A 19,645-nucleotide genomic window follows, 5' to 3' on the forward strand; every position below is an offset into this window, starting at 1 on the left:
CCTGCTGCTCTACAATACTCTTGAATGGCTCATCTTCACCAGCCTGAAACTAGACAGAAGACTGCAGGTTTCCCCCCAAACCCAGACAATCTCTTTAAACAGCCATAAATAGCATTGATAAAGTAATTAAGATCTCAAAACAAGTTTCAAATGTTTACACATTTCTGACCAGCAAGGTCTTGATAAAGGCTGTGCTTGTGTTCAGATGAGACACGCCCCATTTAAAAGCTGAAACACAAAGAGAAGAGTTAGACCCCCCCCAATAAAATGATGACCAAAATGTGAAAATCTCTTTTACCACAACACAATCATCCACGTCTCGAAATCCCACGAACACAGCAGTACGAAAATGGTCATCGTTGCAAATCACTTGTCCTGTAACTACACAGAAGCTCGCAAGGTTTTCTGGCCCCACCCCAAATACTATTCCCATGAGCTTTTTAAAGAATGTCGACTTATCTCAAGCAAGTTAGGCTTTGCACCAAATCTTCTAAATTCAGAATACAAAGGTTTAGTAAGTCTACAGCTGCAATGAGAAAGAGAGAAGTTTACAAGCCCCCAATCCCCCTCCCCATCCCAATGCAATTAAAGACCTCTCGCAAATGCAAAAAGGAGTTACTTCGAATTGCTTTGACGCAAGCACATCCGTCCACTCCCACGTTATGGCTCAATTTTAGAAGAAATCACAACGGCATACCTGAAAAAAAGAGAAAGTGTTGCCCCACCCCTTCCCAAAGCTTCCAAATTCCAAACACTGATATTGTAATGCTAACAATGGATTTTCAAATTTTAGTGCAAGGGTTATGTACATGCATATTTAGAGCAGTACGGCTTCTATCCATACAGAAGATCGAGATCAACTATATGTACTTAACTCATAGCAGATAGCAGCAGAGGGATGCTCAATTAGCAGCAAAATAAGCCTGAGGGTTGATCAGAGCGACTGGATTTTCCCAGTGTTCCATTAGGTGGTTAGGCATCTCCCAGATGACAAGACAAATTTGCTCTAAGTGAAAACGACCTAAAAATTGAAGAATTGGGGGAAACAAAACAGAAAAGACGCGCAGACAAACAGGAAGTTGCTTCCGGGGTTTGGACAAAGCTCTCAAGCGCGCGGAAGGGGGATTCGGACAGCCATTCATTCAAGTGAAGACATTCACCAGGTAACTGCTCTCACAGACAGCTTTGCATTCAGATGCAGTTGAGGCGGCAGGGGACAGACGAGTGATCTGAAACAAAGAGCTTCTACACACAAACACTTCCACCACACCGACAGCAATACCAACTGTATGACTCAACTAAAGGGTTAGGAAATGCAGAGAAACTTTAAGTGCATGAAGGCATAAAATAAGAGTAGCTTCTGAAGCGTTGGTGATTGATGTTATTGACGTTTCATGGATGAAACTATAATTAGGCTTAAAGGTTAAGACACCTGGTTACTACAGACTCCACAGGACGAACATCACATACTTTCACCACAGCTGACGGATGTGATTTCTGCAGAAGAGAGAAAATGAAAGCCCCTCCCACCCAGACATCTTTTTCCAGATATTTATAGTTGTACATTCCAAATAAAGCAGTGCAGTTGCACAGCTTTTCCCAGCCACTCTAAATTTAGACTCTGGAGCACAGTTGTGCAACAGCTGAAGAGACGCTTGCTATACATTTGTAAAGCAACTTTACGCACCCTGCACAGTTGTGCAGGGTATAGTGACTGGGCTCTCAAACTTTAAATACATGTAGTTTTACTACAACCAACTCTCCTGCCTGACGAAGCGTTCGGTCGACCCAGGGATTTCAGTGCTTAACTTCTTCTGATAGGTGGTACTCTTCACACGGCTTTGTAAGATTCTGCAAGATCAAAAGTGGCAAAAAGCAAGACCCCTACACCCAACCCCAGTACAACAAACTATGGTCAAAGCAAAAATCTAAGATGTGTTCTTTAAATTGGTTTTATGCATTAACGCATCATCACTTTAAAATTTGTATAGTTTGCCTTTCCTCCTTTGAACCGTGCACAGCAGTAGGACTGGACTTAAATGCCTCACGACCTTGAAAAGAGTTGACCTCAAGCCCTGGGATCCAAGCTTTACAAAAAGCACCAAGCTTAACATTCACACCTGAAAAAGCATAAAGAAATACCCACGAAAGCCCCACACATACCAAAAGAAACAAATGCATACCAAAATATTTCAATCACAATAGGCTATGCATTTATTAACTTAAAATGTCAACACATACAGAACGTACACTCAATACAAATTACATCTAATTTGTAATGGCAGTGCTCATCCAGCAGCTTACAACAGACTTTTAATGAAAAACGTTAGCAACAAATGGGCTTGTTTAGTGACCTTACGTGACCAAAAGAGGCTGAAGTTGATTGATGCGAAAACAAATCTTTACATACAAATGTTAGGATGACATCTTCAGTTGAAAGCATTCAGGGACACGGCACACTGAAAAATGCAAAAGGGAGGAAAAAAGCCTACACACATCCCTTTCCCAATACAATTAACCAAACAATGAGCAGCTAATACAATTACTGCTAATAAACTTAGCTATAAAATTGTATTTAAGTACAACACAATGACAGACAAAAGCAAATGAGAGCCATTTACATGAATACCCATTACTTGCCATTAGAAAATGTTAAAAGCGCCTGGGCCTTAATTGAAGTAGCTTTGCTCCGTAAGTGGGGGAGAGGGGGAGCAGATATTGGTTGGACCACCAGCCCTGTTCTTTGAGGGTTTGGTTAATCTGTAAGAGTCACAATTAAAAATCCCCCCAGATCCACAAACCCCAAGGACAATATCCATACAACCAATATCAACATACTATTCAATATGGAGACAACATTATGCCACGATGATGCGTTACAGTAACTTGAAGCTTTTGATTCCATGCCATGTTACCAAAGATGTAATTGCTGGTCTAGCTGCCATGGAAAGCTTGCAACAGGGCCACTCTTCCACTGGCTGACATATTGGTGGTTTCTTCCCCCATACAGCAATATTCAAGCCATTGTCAACTTTAAAGCTGCTTTCACAAGCTGCAAAGTCTAGGAAAAGATTTGGGTTAACTGCCCCCAGCCCACCCCTACTGCCCATGACAACCCCGACATTCAATATTGAAGAAAAATAAAACGGAGTATGTGTTAAACAATTCCAAAAAGAACGTTAATACAAATCCAACGAGGTACCTTCCTAAATCCCATCAAAGCAAAGGCTTTCCTTGTAGCTTTACATGACTCTGTTCAGAGCGGTCAACAATTTCACTCTAAAGGGTCCACACAACAGCTTGGAATCCCTTTGGTTCTATCACCTTTAACGTGACCTGGGCCTGTGGGAAAGAGAACTCGAGAAACGTGTTTGCCCCTCCCCAACCCAAATAACCAGACACTATGCAATTATATTACAGATTTTGCAAATCGCTATAGTATGCGTTGCATCAACAATATTACATTAGATAATATTGAAATTACTGTTAACATTTTGCTACATAGAACAATGCATTTACTTAAAATAGGAACAGTTGCTCTTTTTTAAAAGGTCATGCATAATCTCGCCAAAATTTTACCGGCAGACAGCAAGTAGCTGCCCTGGCACCAAACGTTGGACTGACGCAGCGGATGTGGAAGTAGATGTGGCGGTTTCATGTAGGGACGCAGGGGAACATCAACGCAGAAATACCCGTCATACGTGGATCGCTCCTCAGGACAGACCTAATGGATTTAAAGCGGATACGAAGACGACTTTTCCAAGAGCCAACAGCCGAAATGCGGTGGGGGCGTGGTTGCATAAGGACGATCATCTCCACGGCACACTAACAGCATTCATCACAGTGGCAATCAGACTTGGCCAACAACAGGACAGATGACACATCGGAATTTCAAACATAGTCACTCACCACGCCTGAAAAGGAAAGAACAGAGCTTCGCGAGCAAATGTGTTCTTAAGTTACACTGCTGAAATCGTTTACTTTCAAAATTGCACAGAATACCTCTACCCATACAAACCAAATGCTTCCTCCTGACTTAAGATGCTATGATGAAGACCCCTGATACCCTGCTTGTGAGCCCTCTTTCTCTGCTCCTGGACACCCATCTTCGGCTTGCTCTGATCTAGACCAGCTGAGCTCCCCCTGGTGGCGAAAGATGCTCTGACGCTACTCTGCCTTGTGGATCTCGCTCCCCTTTGGAAAATGCTTTTCTTCTCAGCTTGCCTCTGCACCCTGTTCTGTGCCCTCTGATCCTCCCTGGTCCTGCACAGCTCTGAATCACCCCGGTTCCCCTCTGGTCCTGCACAGCTCTGAATCGCCCTGGTTTCCCTCTGGTCCTGCACGGCTCTGAATCACCCTGGTTTCCCTCTGGTCCTGCACGGCTCTGAATCACCCCGGTTTCCCTCTGGTCCTGCACGGCTCTGAATCACCCTGGTTTCCCTCTGGTCCTGCACGGCTCTGAATCACCCCGGTTTCCCTCTGGTCCTGCACGGCTCTGAATCACCCTGGTTTCCCTCTGGTCCTGCACGGCTATGAATCACCCTGGTTCCCCTCTGGTCCTGCACGGCTACGAATCACCCTGGTTCCCCTCTGGTCCTCGCCCTCTTCTGTAGATTTCTTCCATCCGTAGATACATCTAAGCAATAGATCTTCACTGGATAAATTAAACTCAGTCCATTTTCCCTTTCCTCCAGACTTGATCTTCGGAAATACTTTTAGAACATAAAAACACAAATAGGCTATGCTGCCATGTCGAATGGTTACGTAATATGACTCAGTCCATAAGTGATTGCTTAGTTGCGTCATCGTAGAACTGTTAACATTCTTTGGATTTATGAAATGCTTCAGATTTATGAAATGACTTCAATGACTCGTTGAAATACTTCATTAAAACGTGATCTAACAGCAGGTCGCGTGCATCAGTAGTGCAGTATCAAATGAAGTTAAGTTTCTTCCCAACAATGATAAAAAAAGTCCAATACTTTTAAAGAATAAGCAGACTTCTCAATGTTTCCGGCAGTTGTGTTGACTTAAGAACTTTAAATGCCTGATGAATAATATCGGCAGTCGCTTGTGTCGATTTTCTTGCTTACGGCTTTCAAAAAATGAATAAATCCCTTTGCTTTTTAATCCTATGTCTGTATACAGCGTTTAGCCTTTTAAATGCAATGTTATCTAATGCTTCGGCTCTGCTGAAAGCTTTCGAACAAAAACAACAGCCGTTGAAGCCATTTTATCTTTGGCTTGTGTTGGCCCTCGCTATAAAACTGCTCGCCGCCATTTTGTCAAGGCGTCGTTCAAGACTAAGATTCGAACTAAAGCGCTCAAAAATAAGCTTTTTGTCAAGTTTCATGAAAAACAACAACTTTAAATAACAGTATTTTCAGCAGTAGCTTAGTTAAACCTGTTAGAGTCGTCATTATATTAGCGTAAGTTAACTGTTAGTGTTTACAAGGCTCTTTGTCCGCTTTTTAGACGTAACTTAGCAAGTTAACGTGTAATTAGTACAATATACATTAACAATTCTATTTTGTACAAAATTGAAGTTTAGCGGCACGAATAAACAAAATTCTAGTTAGATTTGGCCGTCTGTCGTAAGCTATTAAAGCATATTCCCTTGTAAACAAAAGAATAACGCCAAAGAAAAAGTACTGTATAATACTCAAAAATATGAAGCCCAAAAGTAAGATTTTAAAAGACTGTTACTAAATCGTCGTCGACAAACAACAGGAACTGCTAACAAAAATAAACGAAAGTACATCACCATACCACCGCAAAACCAATCCCTTCCTAAGCGCCTCACCCCGCTGTGACGAATGTTGATGGGCCCCACAGTTTTATAGACTGAAGTGATGCGGTCACTGTCAGCTTCTTCCGCCCTAAAAAAGTAGTTCCGCTCAAAACAACACGGTTTCGGTTGGTATTAAAATAAGATATCACTTCTAATTTACGTGTGTAAAGGAAAACAAATAGAATGGTTGCGTGATGTGATTATTTAAACAATGACAGCCATATATTTGGCCAAATGTTGTTTAAACACCCGATAGGGACACGTAACGTAATTCAAAGCATTCAAAACATGTAACAAGTGTGTGACATATAGGAAAATCATGTAAAACGAAGTTACCACTTCATATTTTTTCTATTTCAGACACATTAATATGATTTGTCACGTAGCCCAAAAGGCAGGATGACTAATAGCACACAGTGTGTGTTCTTTTCAAACAAACACACCGATGACGTCAGAAGCGCAGTGCGGAGGAATACAAAGCAGGCGCAAAACCCCCTCTTTCGATCCGGCCCAAACCGGTTTTAGGGTTCGGATCTACTTTGCTTTTTACTGCATTGTCCAAATGCGCATGCGTCTTAGAGTTCATATATTAAAAAAATCTATTGGACTGACTAGAAGTACCAGAATGTTCTAGTTTATTCCAGACAGAACAAGCTTCTTGTTAAAAGGCACGGAGGTCAAGAAACATACATATATCTTTATTAAATAGACTCATGAGTCATGACTAATCAAATAACGTTATACAGCTTTGGTTTGACACATCCCTTGTGCTATACTTTCCCAGATATGAATGTTGCTTTTACAACTTCATGGGAGAATTATATTTAAACAGAAAACCAATTTATACTAAATTTGGTTTAAATAGTGGTGAACTGGAACTGAACATGTTTGGCCACGTTGAAAGGGGTGGGTGAGGGGTGAGTGAAACGAGACCTCCAGCACGTCTCCTCTTTGGTATTTGTGCTGACGTCCCGTTCGGAACAAGACTGTTATTTGTGTGAGGGGGATGGGCAAAACAGAAATAAACTGTATTTTAATACAGTTACGTTGTTTGATTATTGTGCGTTGTGTGTTCATAATATTACTCGCGTGTTAAAACATGTATGGTAACGAATGCATTAAAATGGTATTAACATTGTTAAACTGTCCCACAGTAAATTCATTTAGGATTGTGAACACACTGGTTTTTATAATAGCTTCCACTAATTGTCTAATGACAATTAAAACCCATTTTAAACTTTAAGACTTAGACAATGCAGTTATTCATGATTACTTAGCAGCTGTCCTAAACAAACTCTCACGTGTTTGCTTATTCAACTTACGAAACGAGTTTGCAGATTCGTCATCACCCATATTATTTCGTTAAAATAATGTTATTGGACATCAACGTGCCACACTGTCCCAACATATGCTCAATTAATGTTGAGGACTGGTTTTTGGTAACAAATAGAAAAAGTTGGGAAAGATCGGGAATGTTCTGAAAGTTAGATGTTTGTAGAACCTGCATTTCATTAAGGACCCCGCAAGATGGCACCAATCTTACATTTCCGTTCCATTGACTGTTCCAAAAAGCTCCATGCAGAGGCCTACCTATGAATAAATAAACAGATCTAGATGAATCAAGATGACATGAATCAAAAGATCTACAGATATATTAACTGTCAGACTTGTTAATACGTTTGTTTACACAGAAGTTTCCACTTAATCAGCAAGCATTCAGCAGTGTCACTGCAGTTTTGTTAATGTGATTGAAATTGTGAAGTGGATGTGTGATAGACAGAGATGGGATTTACGAAAATATATTGTATAAAACATTATAAATGTAATATTCACAAACTAATGATAAGATTTATACACAAAAAGCTGTTTTTTGTCTTAAAGTTTGCTGTTCTTTATGCCATGTAGAGTTTAATAAAAGTTGAATATAAAAGAATTTGAAAAGTTGAATGATCGACAAATTTTATACCGTACATTATCGACAGAACATTATAGAAACTGTGATATACATAAATTTACCCCAGTGGTGATGTAACTTAGCAGTGTCATTAATCCATTCACTTCCATTTTGTGTGTGTGTTACATGTAGACCACGTCATGCAATGTCCCTTCACCAAAGCCTGATCAATTCTTTTCGAACTGTTTTCTCTCCATGAGGGCGTGCTTTCATTCAGTTCAATGCAGAGTCATTACATCAGAATCAGATAGATGTTGGGTGATGGAATGCCCTAGCAACATTTCACTTCTGCTCATCTAGTCTGGCAAAGAAACATCTGGATGCATTTTTAAACACATCCACATTTTTTTCACAAGAAGACTCAAGAACTCCTAAAATTCTAGAAGGTTACATGCTCAAGAGTTGATGATAGTATTATAGGAAATTAGCAGAGCAAAGTATTAACCGTATAGCCAGCAACACATTACTGAAAGGCTTTGGATTTCTCAGCTATAAGACATGGAAAGATTCTTTACACCAGTGCACGGATCCTCTGAGGATGAGGCCAAAATTCACAAACATTACCAACCCATACCTAATCGACACCCTCACAATAACCATTACCACCACAACCAATATCATCACCATGGATCACACAGGTATGTGCCTGAACTCTTTCTGAAGAAAGTTTATATTCATTGTTTACCCAATATGTTTACCATATTCTGTATTGATCTTGGTTAAATTTCTTTTTTCATTATTTTCTTACTGCAATTAAAATAGTGTTAAAAATTGTGTATTGTCTGTAACAGAACATTGTTCATTACACTTCTGTCCTCTTTTACATGTTTCCTATTGTAATATCTACATATTGTTAGGGAATCGACAACTAATAATAGCTTTCGTAACGTAAAAAGATTACTAGTCTACATCTGTGTAAATAAGTGATTATATACAACAAATTTCATTTCAGTAATCCTTATAGTACTCTTCTTACACCAGCCACAACTCTTCAAGCAGTCATGGGAAACACAGCAATATCCACGACCACCATCACAATGACAACCGACATCAACCTTATCATCACAAATACCCCCAAATTGCTGGAGCCCACCATGGCTTTACCAAAACATCATCTTCCAGCCTGTCTTCCTCCTCTTGCCCAACTTCATCTGCCTCCTGGACGTCAGAGCCCAGCCTTGATGATGAGACGTATCTCACGTACAACAAACCCCAACATTCCCTGTCCTGCTCCAACATCTCAGAAGTTCAACGGAAAATCAGAGAGGACTTTGATCACAGAGATCCGTTGCATGGACAAAATCGGAGGCAGCGCAGCTTTGAACACTCTGGCCAACTGCTCCCAAGTTCTCAACATGGACACAGGGCACCAAAACTCTGCCGGGGTCACAGCAAAAGCGAGGAGGGCCTTCAGCAAAATTGGCACAGAGATTCTGAGGAATCCCACCCGATGGAGCATGGTGCACTGTATAAGACCGCAAGCCTAGTACACAGCCTTGCTCTTGGTGAAAACCTATCTAAGACATCTAAGAAGGCTGCATCATCTATTCAGTTACCCAGCAAAGGTATTTTAAAAAACAAAGTTGAAGGACAAAATAGAGGTAACTTCAGAAAGTCCAAATCTATGGAAGTGCTTTCCACCAGGGTGCAGGTTACAAAAACATCCAAGCAGAGCTCCACTGAAGTGGCAAGACATAACGTTGTTAAAGGGAGGCTTCAGTTCTCTGCGCTTTTGGATGAGATCACCAGACAGGTTATCAGTCCCTCCACCCTTAGCTCTCTCGGTTTAACCCCCCCAAAATCTCCCAATGAAGAACTCAAGCAGTATGCTGACAAGCTTATGCACGAGAGCACTGCGCCACCACCAAAACAGCTGACAGAGAGACCTGATTCAGGAAAAACTGCTACAGATTCCAGCACATGCTCTCGATCGCAAGAGAAGGGAAGGCAGCACCAGGACTATTACCACGACGGAAACCTTACCGGTCTTCCGACCCCACTGCCCCGCCACCCTTCCAAAGCTGAAAGACGAGGGGCCACCTCACATAAACACCCTCACATGCAATATTCTCAACTGCTTACTGATGGGACCAGCATCAGCCCAGAGCCGACCCCAAAACAAAAAGATAGTGCTCCCAACCCAGCTCGTCAGCTCCATACCAAGCAGGAGCAGAACAGCTCTTGTCTTCCCCCTCTCCGAACCCCAGGGTCATCCACTAGTGCCAGCTCAGAGAAAAGTGACAAGGCCAAACACATGGGACACAGGAGACACTCCAGAACACACAGGGTGAGTTCATCAAAAGACGAATTAGAGAATTTTCTTTTTATTATTTCATGTAGGTTATTTTTCATGTAGGTTCATTTGATTTAGATAGAGGTAGTTAGTTTAACCCCTGTAATCCCCTGTAACATCTAAAGTTTGCATTTAAAGGGATAGTTCACCCAAAAATAAAAATTCTGTCATAATTTACTCGCTTTCGAGTTGTTACAAATATTTATTTGTTCTGATAAACATAGAAAAAGATATTTGGAAGAATGCTTATAACCAAACAGTTCTTGGACCCAACTGACTACCATAGTAGGAAAAATAACTTTATATTTTTTTGTCCTGTTGAACACAATAGAATGTATTTTTAAGAATGTAGCACAGAAAACACTTCTGGGGCACTTTTGACTCATTTTTCCCACTATGGTCAATGGTGGCCAAGAACTGTTTACAAGCATTCATCCAAATACTTTTCTCTGTGTTCATCCAAACAAAGAAATTTATACAGGTTTGGAACAACTAGATAGTTAGTACAGAATTTTCTTTTTTAAAGTGTCTTATAACAAAAATATACCATCATGCTTCTATAAAATTCAGCAAAAGTAAAGTTTTACAATCTTTTAAATATTTTTAATAATAAGATAATAATAATGGATAACCTCAGGCAGTGACCTTTATGAGGAAGACCCGGCATCGTGTCATACTGTATCTGTTGATCTACCCTATCGAACCGGATGAGTGATCAATAAATAGCCCTTCCTGCAGCGTATAACTTTAAAAATCAATTTTCTATTCTGTTTTTGTCACCCCCTCCCCTGTTTACCGTTTCAACTATCTGTCTTTCCTGACCCTATAGGATTCTGCCAGTGCTGTGGACACAGTTCAGTAAGTACTTCCCCCCTTTTCTCTGGATGGTAATTTCACAGTATTGATTTTGCTCTCGTTCCAAAGCTTTCCCTTATTCACTGTGCTCTATTTCCCCCAAATCTGCCATCCAGCCTCAGCCCTATTAATTGTACACAACCAGAACAGCATTGACAGTGCCTTATTTATATCAGTGCTTTATAATATTGAGTTTGATTAATAATATGTTTTTCTTCTACTGGAGAGATAAACACACATATTTATAATGCAATGCAGGTTGCTGGAGCGGTACAATAAAGAGTTGCACGAGAACCTGCTGCAGATGGTGTCATGCATCGAGAATATGGAGGCAGAACTGCAGTGTACCAAAACAGAACTAGTCAGCTTTAAAGAGAAATGCAAAAGGTTGGCATCAATGCAGAGACTTGAAATAAACCAAAGTTATAATCAAATAAATGACTTTGTATTATAGTTTGATGGTCTCAATTTAATTGGATCAACATTTGCATACAAAAATACAAAAAATTTGAAATATATATATTGTGGTAAATTAAAGAATGTATTATATGTAAAAACAATATTTTATAGACATGTTCCCATGCTGTCATGAAAAACACTTTACCAACTTATCTCTTTCATTGTCTAACATGTCATTCACAGGCTTCAGGAGAGCTATTCTGCTTCACAGCAGGCAAACAGTGTCATGGAGCAAAAACTGAAATCTATGGTAATGTTAACACTAATAAGATGTAGAAAAAAATATATATTTATGAAACAGTGCTTACACATGTAAGATTCTACATGATTCTACTATTTTTATTTTAATTCACAAAATAAAATGTATGTAACATCTACAGACAAACCATCACTTGTGTTACACCAAGAATGTATTTTTAGGTTTTGTTCTGTTTTAGGTGGACAGCTTGGACTCAGAAAGGAAGTTTCTCCGGCAGAGGGTTGTGGATCTGACCAATCAGCTGGAGACAGCTCAGAAGACCATCAGCTCTCTGGAAAACATCAATGTAAGTGCAACAAGTAAGATACAACATACACAGTTAAAAAGTAAACTTCAAGATAGTTTTCTTTAAAATGCAACAATGTTAGAGTAGCATCTAAAAATATTTTTAAACAAATTTTAAAACCAATCGTGCTTTTCTGAACTGGTCTCAATGGACTAAACCTGTGGCTCACATGCACAAATTAGTTAACTACTGGCTGAATGTTATGTGACATAAAAGTGATTCATGTTTTTCTTTTTAGGTACCCTCATTGATTAGAGAGTTGTTGAAAAACCCTTTTGACTCCAAGGATGTACTGGAACACCTCTCAAATCCTCAAACCTTACCGACCCAATCTGTCACTAACCAATCAAACAGAGCTCAAGAGTTCAAGGACAGCCACTCATTTGATGAAACGGGGGAAGAGAGTGTGTTTGAATGGCTTGGAACTGGACAGAGTTCCAGTGGACAGAGTTTCAGTAAACAGCCTGCCACAGCCTTTTTGCCATGGAAAAATGATCCGTGGGCGGGGCCTGATCCTCTTGAGGTTAAAGGAAGTGACACACTTCCTTTTTCAGTTACTGATGATGTGTCTATTTACAAAGCAATGGCAGATGCAAAGTCTTCAACTCATCAAGCACATCCATTTGGCAAGAACACAGAGTTTCACAGTGTTGCCATGGCAACCCACAGCTGTGTTGATGTTCCCCCAAATCCATTTAACTTAAAAGAGATGAGACTCCGCAGAGAGACAGGTGGAGATATAAGAGACGAGGGTCCTGTCACAGTAAGAAAAGACCCCTATGATTTCAACTATCTTACAGCACAGAGGATGCTAGAAGATTTTTTTAGCCAAATTCCTCCCCCAGCACTTGATGGAAAGGAGAAAGATAGGCTGGGGGCAAGAGAAAAAAAAGAAGGAAATTATTGACATGTAATATGAGATTCTTTTTCATTAAACATAAACAGGGAGTAAATGTCAGAATTGTTTGAAAGTAATTTTATTTTGAAGGGGTCATATGGCGCGAATACGTGTTTTTCTGTGTCTTTGGTGTGTTACAGTATAAGTTGCCCATGCATGTATTAGACACTGTAAAATTGCAAAAATGAAAGTGTCGGAAAAAAAGATGCAATTCTATCTAAAAGCGAATGCTCACCCAGACCCGCCTGAAATGCCTCGTGTAACCACACCCCCACAAATCTACGTCAGTTCGTGGTATGATTTGACTAAGACCACCCAAATGTATACGCAAGTGAGGTGGGCGTTCCTGTCAGTACAATTGCTTGGGAACCTGATGTTCCAATATGGTAAGAGGCGTTACATTTCTGTAACACGCTTGCAGAATATTCAACCAATCACTACGCACTGGTTAACTGGCCAATCATAGCACACCTCGCTTTTCAGAGAAATGAGCTTTGTAAAAAATCAGTGCGTTTCAGAGAGGCGGGGCAAAGAGGAGATACAAACATGCATATGGTATGTGGAAAATACAATTTCCCTTAAATCGTGTATACACATTGCATTACATCTAAAACAAACAAAAATATTCATTTTAGCTGTGTCATATGACCCCTTTAATAATTCCCACAGATTTAACTTCTTGAGGACCCAAATAATAATTGTGATATCTCCTATGGCATCTGTTAAGACAGTTGTGTTTTTTTTGGTTGCTTATATGTGTACACCATGTGACTTTGTAACATATACATTCATTTACTTTCATTTGTAGTTCAACATATTTGTGCATTTGTGGAAAAAGTATCCCTATATAATGTAACCCACATAATATTGTGAAACTCTCAAGGATTCGTGTAATCTTAAATTAAAGAGTTATGACTGTCAAAACGAAACTGAAGAGTGATTAAAACATTTCTAAAATATGTAAATTAGTGCTCCAACTCAGGCAATTATCTTAAAGTGATAGTTCAACCAAAAATGAAAATTCTGTCTTCATTTATGTAATTTCATATCTGTATAAATTACTTTGTTCTAATGAACACAGAGAAAGATGTTTGGAAGAATGTTAGTAATTTTCAGTCCCGGGATATCATTGACTACCAATAGGAAAAATTAAATGGTAGTCAAAGAACTGTTTGTTTTCCCAAATTCTTCAAAATATCTAATGTTGTGTTCAACAGAACAAAAAAAAAACTTTTTTCCTGCTATGGTAGTGGATGATGTCCCAGAATTTTAAATTGCTAACATTCTTCCAAATACATTTCTCTGTGTACAAAGAAATGTATACAGGTTTGAAACCAACAGAGGGTGAGTAAATGATGAGAATGATCATTTTTGGGTGAACTGTTCCTTTAATGTGTCACTTAATGGTATAAATGAACATTTACTTTTTATCTATATGTGTTACTTTACATTACAGATATGTGTTACTAAATGTCAGTTCTTCAATGTCGGTTACAATGCAAGTAGGAAGATAGTCTCTTTATAATGGAGAAAAGTGCTGTACCATTAATTGTGATTAAAGAACATCTTTTATTAATTTCATGACTAATATACAGTATATGGCAATATATTAATAAAGTATTGTATGCAAATGTTCCACATTTGATTGTATATATGCATCTTATTTTCTTATTTTTTGTCAGAAAAATGTCAAAAAAATCAGTAAAAAGACATCACTATTAGCCTTTTTACCCGCTTTAAGGGATAGTTCACCCAAAAATGAAAATTCTGTCACCATTTACTCATGCTCACTTTGTTCTAAAATTGTATAAAATTATTTGTTTTGTTAAACACAACAAGAATATGGGGAACTAAACAGGTCTGCATGGGGCACCATTGACTATAGTACTTTTTTCCCTAGTATGGAAGTCAATAGTGCCCCATCATTTTTTGGATACAAACATTCTTCTGAATCTTCTCTCTTTTTGTGTTCAGCGGTTGTTTTGGAACAACTAGGGGGTGCAAATAATAACATAAAAATTTTTTGGAACTGTCCTTTTAATATTGGAAGAATTTTTATAACTTTTGATGACAAAGCCCTGGGTCATTTCTGAGTCTGCTGGACACCTAGGCTTAATGGTTGAAATGGGTGTCACATTCTAATTGTGTTTTTACCTGTTACAGTCCATTGCATAGTGAAACCCCTCCCCCTGGCACTTCCTCTGGACTTGTTAACCAAGGGCAGGTTTGTTTAGAGGACACTGGCCTAGATTCTCATTGGAGTTGGTCTAATAGGATCAGACATGAGGACAGAAGATTATGACACTCAAGACATAATACTCTATCTATATCATATTTTTAAGCCCTAGCCAACATGGCTGCCAAACTGTAGGAAGCATATTGAAGGCTCAGGGTTTGAAAGTGCACTCAAAATTCTCGAAGGTAATTCAATTTTAAACTCAAACTAATCTTGTAGTGCAATAAGTTTTCATGTGACGTTATTATTTGCATTCGTATTATTTGTTTGATTCATTTATAAAAATCTAGTCTTACAAGATTGATCCTGATGTTTAGAACAGATAATGATGAACAATTGATGGAAAGAAATCCTAGAAATGTTTCTTTATTTACTTGATGTATGTAGAAGTATACGACCTTTATTACATCTCTCATGTTGATCTATAATTCCTCTCCTTATCTACCTTTCTATCTTCTGATAAAAATACATTTTTTAAGCAGCATGGGGTTGTTGAAACTAAAGTTCCCCTTCCAAAAGAGGGTCTGTCTGGCCCAGGGTCTCTGGTTGCTTTCATGGGTAGCTGTGTTCTCTGGAGCCATAACCTTTGCCATGGGAGTCTTCCTGAAAACTGAGCTTCATCGCAGATCAGAGGTATTTTATTGAAAAACATGAATTCATAATGAATTGTGTGTCAGGCTTTATTATTTTTTTGAAATATTAAAATGTTTTGATTTTGTTTGTCATAAGGCTAATGTTCCAAATTCTTAACACCACGCTGTTGTGATACCCATGGTGTCTCTGTCTAATGTTCCATTAATGATCATTACTGTAACTGTAGGGGAAAATAAGAAAGACATTTTTTATTCTGTGTGTGAGTGAGTCAATATGATGGGGTTCATTTAGCTTTTTATCATTATAGTTTGCTGTATTTAAAGATATTTCTCACTTTTTTGAATAAGGACTGCTCTGAAGAGTGTGTAAGACTACTTATGATACATTAAGTCACATTTTCCTAAATGTACTAAACATTGTTTAAATGTTGAATAATAATGACTGCAGATACTATTATTTACCCATTACACTGTCAACACATGTAACATGGCCTAAGATTTGTCTTGTCAAGAGGAATAATCTGACATAATCCTATGGATTGACACTCAGATAAAGTCTCCAGTGAGTACAAATAACTGAGCTAGTATAGTATCCATAATGAAGCCAATAAACATTTCAACGAGACCAGTGAAATGAGCACTTTGGGAAAAAAGGATATGATAAAAAATATATAGTGCAAATGAGGCTGCTTGGTGTCATGGTACTCACTAACCTGTGACATCTATATGTGCAGATGAGAAAGAATTATTCATAAAGTTTTGGTTTAAACATCTAATGTGTATTTTTTTGGAGGATCTATTGATAGAAAGCCGTTGGTTGCAATTTGCAACCTCATCACTAGATGTCACTAAAATCTCCACAATTCTCCTTTAAGGTTCTTGACAACTGACTTGGCAAAAATCACATGTGTTAAAATAAAGTAAATGTTTGTCTACGGCCTAAAATACATCTATAATGGACTGTAATAACACTTAACCTCTATACAGGTGATGCACAATATGGACATCCACATTGTGCCAAATTTGCTGATGGCAGTGGGGTTAGCATCAGTGGGCATCAACATCTGTGCTGGTAAAGTCTGCCAGGACTCAATGGACCCCTCGCGGTTCCCGCGCTGGAAGACGTTTCTTCCTCCATTCTTCTGCATGTCTGTCTTTTTAGCCTCTTTGCTGTTGGTGGCCATGATTCTGAGCTACGTCCTGCAACCCAGCCTTGAGGAGTCTCTGAAAATTGGCCTGAAGAACGGCATCCGTTTCTACAAGGTTTGTGTGAGGAAAACACAAAAAATCATGGGAACAAACAGCTATTTAATGATATGAATCTTTTTTTCAGGATACAGACACACCAGGGCGTTGCTTCCAGAAGGAGACTATTGATCGCTTGCAGACTGAGTTTCAGTGCTGTGGCAATACTAACTTCAGGGACTGGTTTGAGGTGCAGTGGATCAGCAACCGCTATCTGGACTTTACATCCAAAGAAGTGAAAGAGTGAGTAAAAAACAAAGATGAACACGTTGAACACGAAGTCAATACAAGACAAAAAAATCAAGTGTTGCACTCAAGCTCTGAAACTAAACTAAAATAAGCGTATACGTTTTAATAAGTTTGAAGCACAATACCGATTGCCCTCTGTCCAATGCAGCCGTGTGAGGAGCAATGTGGATGGCCGGTATCTGCTGGACGGGGTTCCATTCAGCTGCTGTAACCCCGCCTCCCCTCGGCCCTGCATCCAGTACAGCCTCCTGGACAACTCTGCCCATTACAATTACGAGTACCAGAGTGAGGAGCTGAACTTGCACAACCGAGGCTGCCGCCAGGCTCTGGTCAACTACTACATGGGTTTAATGAACACAATCGGCCCTGGTGTTCTTTCTGTTTTCCTTCTTCCGGTATGAGATGAAAGACATGACATACAACACCGTGACTGAAATATTTCTCCTTCAATATTTAAAAAAGCATCTCAAAGTGAGACCTCAGTTCTATTATTTTGATAAATTAACTATAGTATTCTAAAAGATGGAAAAATATGAATTAAAAAAATGAGCAAGTCATCCTGAACTTTTGAACATTAGTGTATGCCTTGTGATACTAAATATCTGTCACATCAGATTCTCTGCATAAAGAGATACGAAATGCAAACAAAGAGCCATAGGACTATTTTTTTTTGTGGACCTCTGTTAACTACATCATCACGCTTCAGCCTCAAAAAACACATTGTGTAATCTAATGCACTCAACACATCGAACCATTCACACACTCGTCACTCAGTAAATATTGACATGCTTCCGGATTGGCTGACAGTGCAGCAGTGAACTCAGAGGTGTCAATATTCATTATTTAAGCATTAAAATGACTTGCACCCAACCCACATCATACTCTCGGCTTTTATAACAGTTTGGCCTTCAGCTTCTGTAACACTGACTAGTGACACATCTTATCTCATACTTTGTCAACAAACAAGATCAGATAGCTCTTGGTTTGCATTTGATAGATGAAATTAACATAGTATTCATCATGTCACTAAATATTAGCTGTTAATAAACAAAGGTTTTCTCTATTCCATACAAAGTACAGAGAGTTGGAAATGACCTTGTAACACTTTTTGTCAACTACAATGAAAATAAAAACCATTTACAACACTAAAATAGGATTTAGATAAAACCAGGTTACATTTTAAAAACACTACATTTTATCTGACCTATAATCTCAATTTGATCTTTAGATGACTGTGCTGGTGAGTCTGCGCTATCTGCAGACCTCAATGGAGGGTGTGATGGGACAGGAGAATTTGGAGATCGAGACAGAGGGATACATCCTGGAGAAGGGAGTAAAGGAGACATTGTTGGAGACCAAGGAGAAGGTGATGAAAATCTTTGAGTTCGCTCAGGTGGGCGATGCAGCCGCTACGACCCCGGGGGCAGATCCTGCATGAGGCAGCTGCAGCTCCTGCAACTAAATAATGTGTAAAACTGGCCATCAGCCTTTATAACTGTCCGTCATCCTTCATCATCCAGCAACGGCATAAAACACATTCTCACTGTATTACATTTAACCAAATATTTGATGTTAAAGTCATGTCCTCTGCTTTAATCTCTGGTAAACCCCTCATTTCCCCTCTGACAATTAAAAAGTAAAAAATCCCACAGAGCGTAAAATTTATTTATTGTACAATTGAATTGTACATTGCACCACATGCTGTTCTGTTTGTAGATGCTTTATGCTTGCTTACATAAACAATTGTAGAAGGCTGAACTTGCAGATGTATGCCAAAAATAAAGATGTTAATAAAGAAGATTTTAACTGATCTGTGGAGTATCATGATCATTTTGTCTCTTGGGTCATTATCTACATTTCTCATTAACTGTCTGAGGGGAAATTTACATTTTTCCAGTCATCTGGAAATTCTTTTCATTATGGACACCTCGCAGCTGTCTGACCGTGTTTAACCGTGTGTGAGATGAACAGGATTACGTGACAGGCCATATTGTTGGCCTGAAATCTCTTTATCCCTTTGATGATAGTTAATACTACTGCTGGCAAAGCATATAAACACAAAACAAAACATTACAGAAACACGATAAATACCTTCACCTCACAACGTATAGTTATTTACAAAAGAAGGTGATCATGTGATCTTCGAGTGGACGATCAATAGACACATATTTGCCGGTGTAATACACTGTTGAACCACCAGATGGCATTAAACACCCATTATTGTGTTATTTTTCATTTACTAGATGAATAAATCTACAGTAATGTACATGCATTATAGTTCTCAGATATCTTCAATAATACTTAAACATAATCCAAAAAATAAAATAAAATATATAAAAAACGTAAACCAAACTAATTTTTCTAATTCTGTCAGATATTTTTCTTTTCTAGCAGTAGTGTTACCGGTTAATTATCATTGACAATTTATGTATTTTCCTATCTCGCCCACCCTTGCCTGTGTCTCAAATCCTAACAAGCTGTCCACCTAGACAGGGTGTTAAAGGCCCGTTCAGCATTTGTGGGCATC

The 19,645-nt window shown here is 38.9% G+C and overlaps 2 protein-coding genes across 3 annotated transcripts; both read left to right on the forward strand.

Moving 5' to 3' along the window:
• The first annotated feature begins 11,571 nt into the window (after positions 1–11,571).
• Positions 11,572–13,795, forward strand: LOC130564180 (uncharacterized). The gene is made up of 3 exons (XM_057350106.1): positions 11,572–11,602; positions 11,790–11,897; positions 12,136–13,795. Exons 1-3 carry the CDS (start codon positions 11,579–11,581, stop codon positions 12,802–12,804), a joined length of 801 nt encoding a protein of 266 aa, XP_057206089.1. The 5' UTR covers positions 11,572–11,578; the 3' UTR covers positions 12,805–13,795.
• A 1,333-nt stretch (positions 13,796–15,128) lies between these two features.
• Positions 15,129–18,928, forward strand: rom1b (retinal outer segment membrane protein 1b). 2 transcript variants are annotated; one of them, XM_057349706.1, is made up of 6 exons: positions 15,129–15,216; positions 15,514–15,664; positions 16,612–16,887; positions 16,958–17,112; positions 17,267–17,513; positions 18,347–18,928. In XM_057349706.1, exons 2-6 carry the CDS (start codon positions 15,515–15,517, stop codon positions 18,554–18,556), a joined length of 1,038 nt encoding a protein of 345 aa, XP_057205689.1. In that variant the 5' UTR covers positions 15,129–15,216; position 15,514; the 3' UTR covers positions 18,557–18,928. The 2 variants fall into 2 exon arrangements, with proteins under 2 accessions (XP_057205689.1, XP_057205690.1); XM_057349707.1 differs by having other exon boundaries at positions 15,199–15,216; positions 15,511–15,664.
• Positions 18,929–19,645: the final 717 nt, after the last annotated feature.

This window comes from Triplophysa rosa, linkage group LG13 (assembly GCF_024868665.1).
Source record: "Triplophysa rosa linkage group LG13, Trosa_1v2, whole genome shotgun sequence".
Taxonomy (NCBI): domain Eukaryota; kingdom Metazoa; phylum Chordata; class Actinopteri; order Cypriniformes; family Nemacheilidae; genus Triplophysa; species Triplophysa rosa.

Bases quoted from the DNA above. Each gene is read 5' to 3' on its own strand.
- LOC130564180 (XM_057350106.1), top strand. From the start codon at position 11,579: ATGGAGCAAAAACTGAAATCTATG. The intron at 11,603-11,789 runs GTAATGTTAACA...GTTCTGTTTTAG, and splicing joins AGCAAAAACTGAAATCTATG to GTGGACAGCTTGGACTCAGA. The intron at 11,898-12,135 runs GTAAGTGCAACA...TTTTCTTTTTAG, and splicing joins GCTCTCTGGAAAACATCAAT to GTACCCTCATTGATTAGAGA.
- rom1b (XM_057349706.1), top strand. From the start codon at position 15,515: ATGGGGTTGTTGAAACTAAAGTTCCCCTTCCAAAAGAGGGTCTGTCTG. The intron at 15,665-16,611 runs GTATTTTATTGA...ACCTCTATACAG, and splicing joins AGCTTCATCGCAGATCAGAG to GTGATGCACAATATGGACAT. The intron at 16,888-16,957 runs GTTTGTGTGAGG...TCTTTTTTTCAG, and splicing joins ACGGCATCCGTTTCTACAAG to GATACAGACACACCAGGGCG.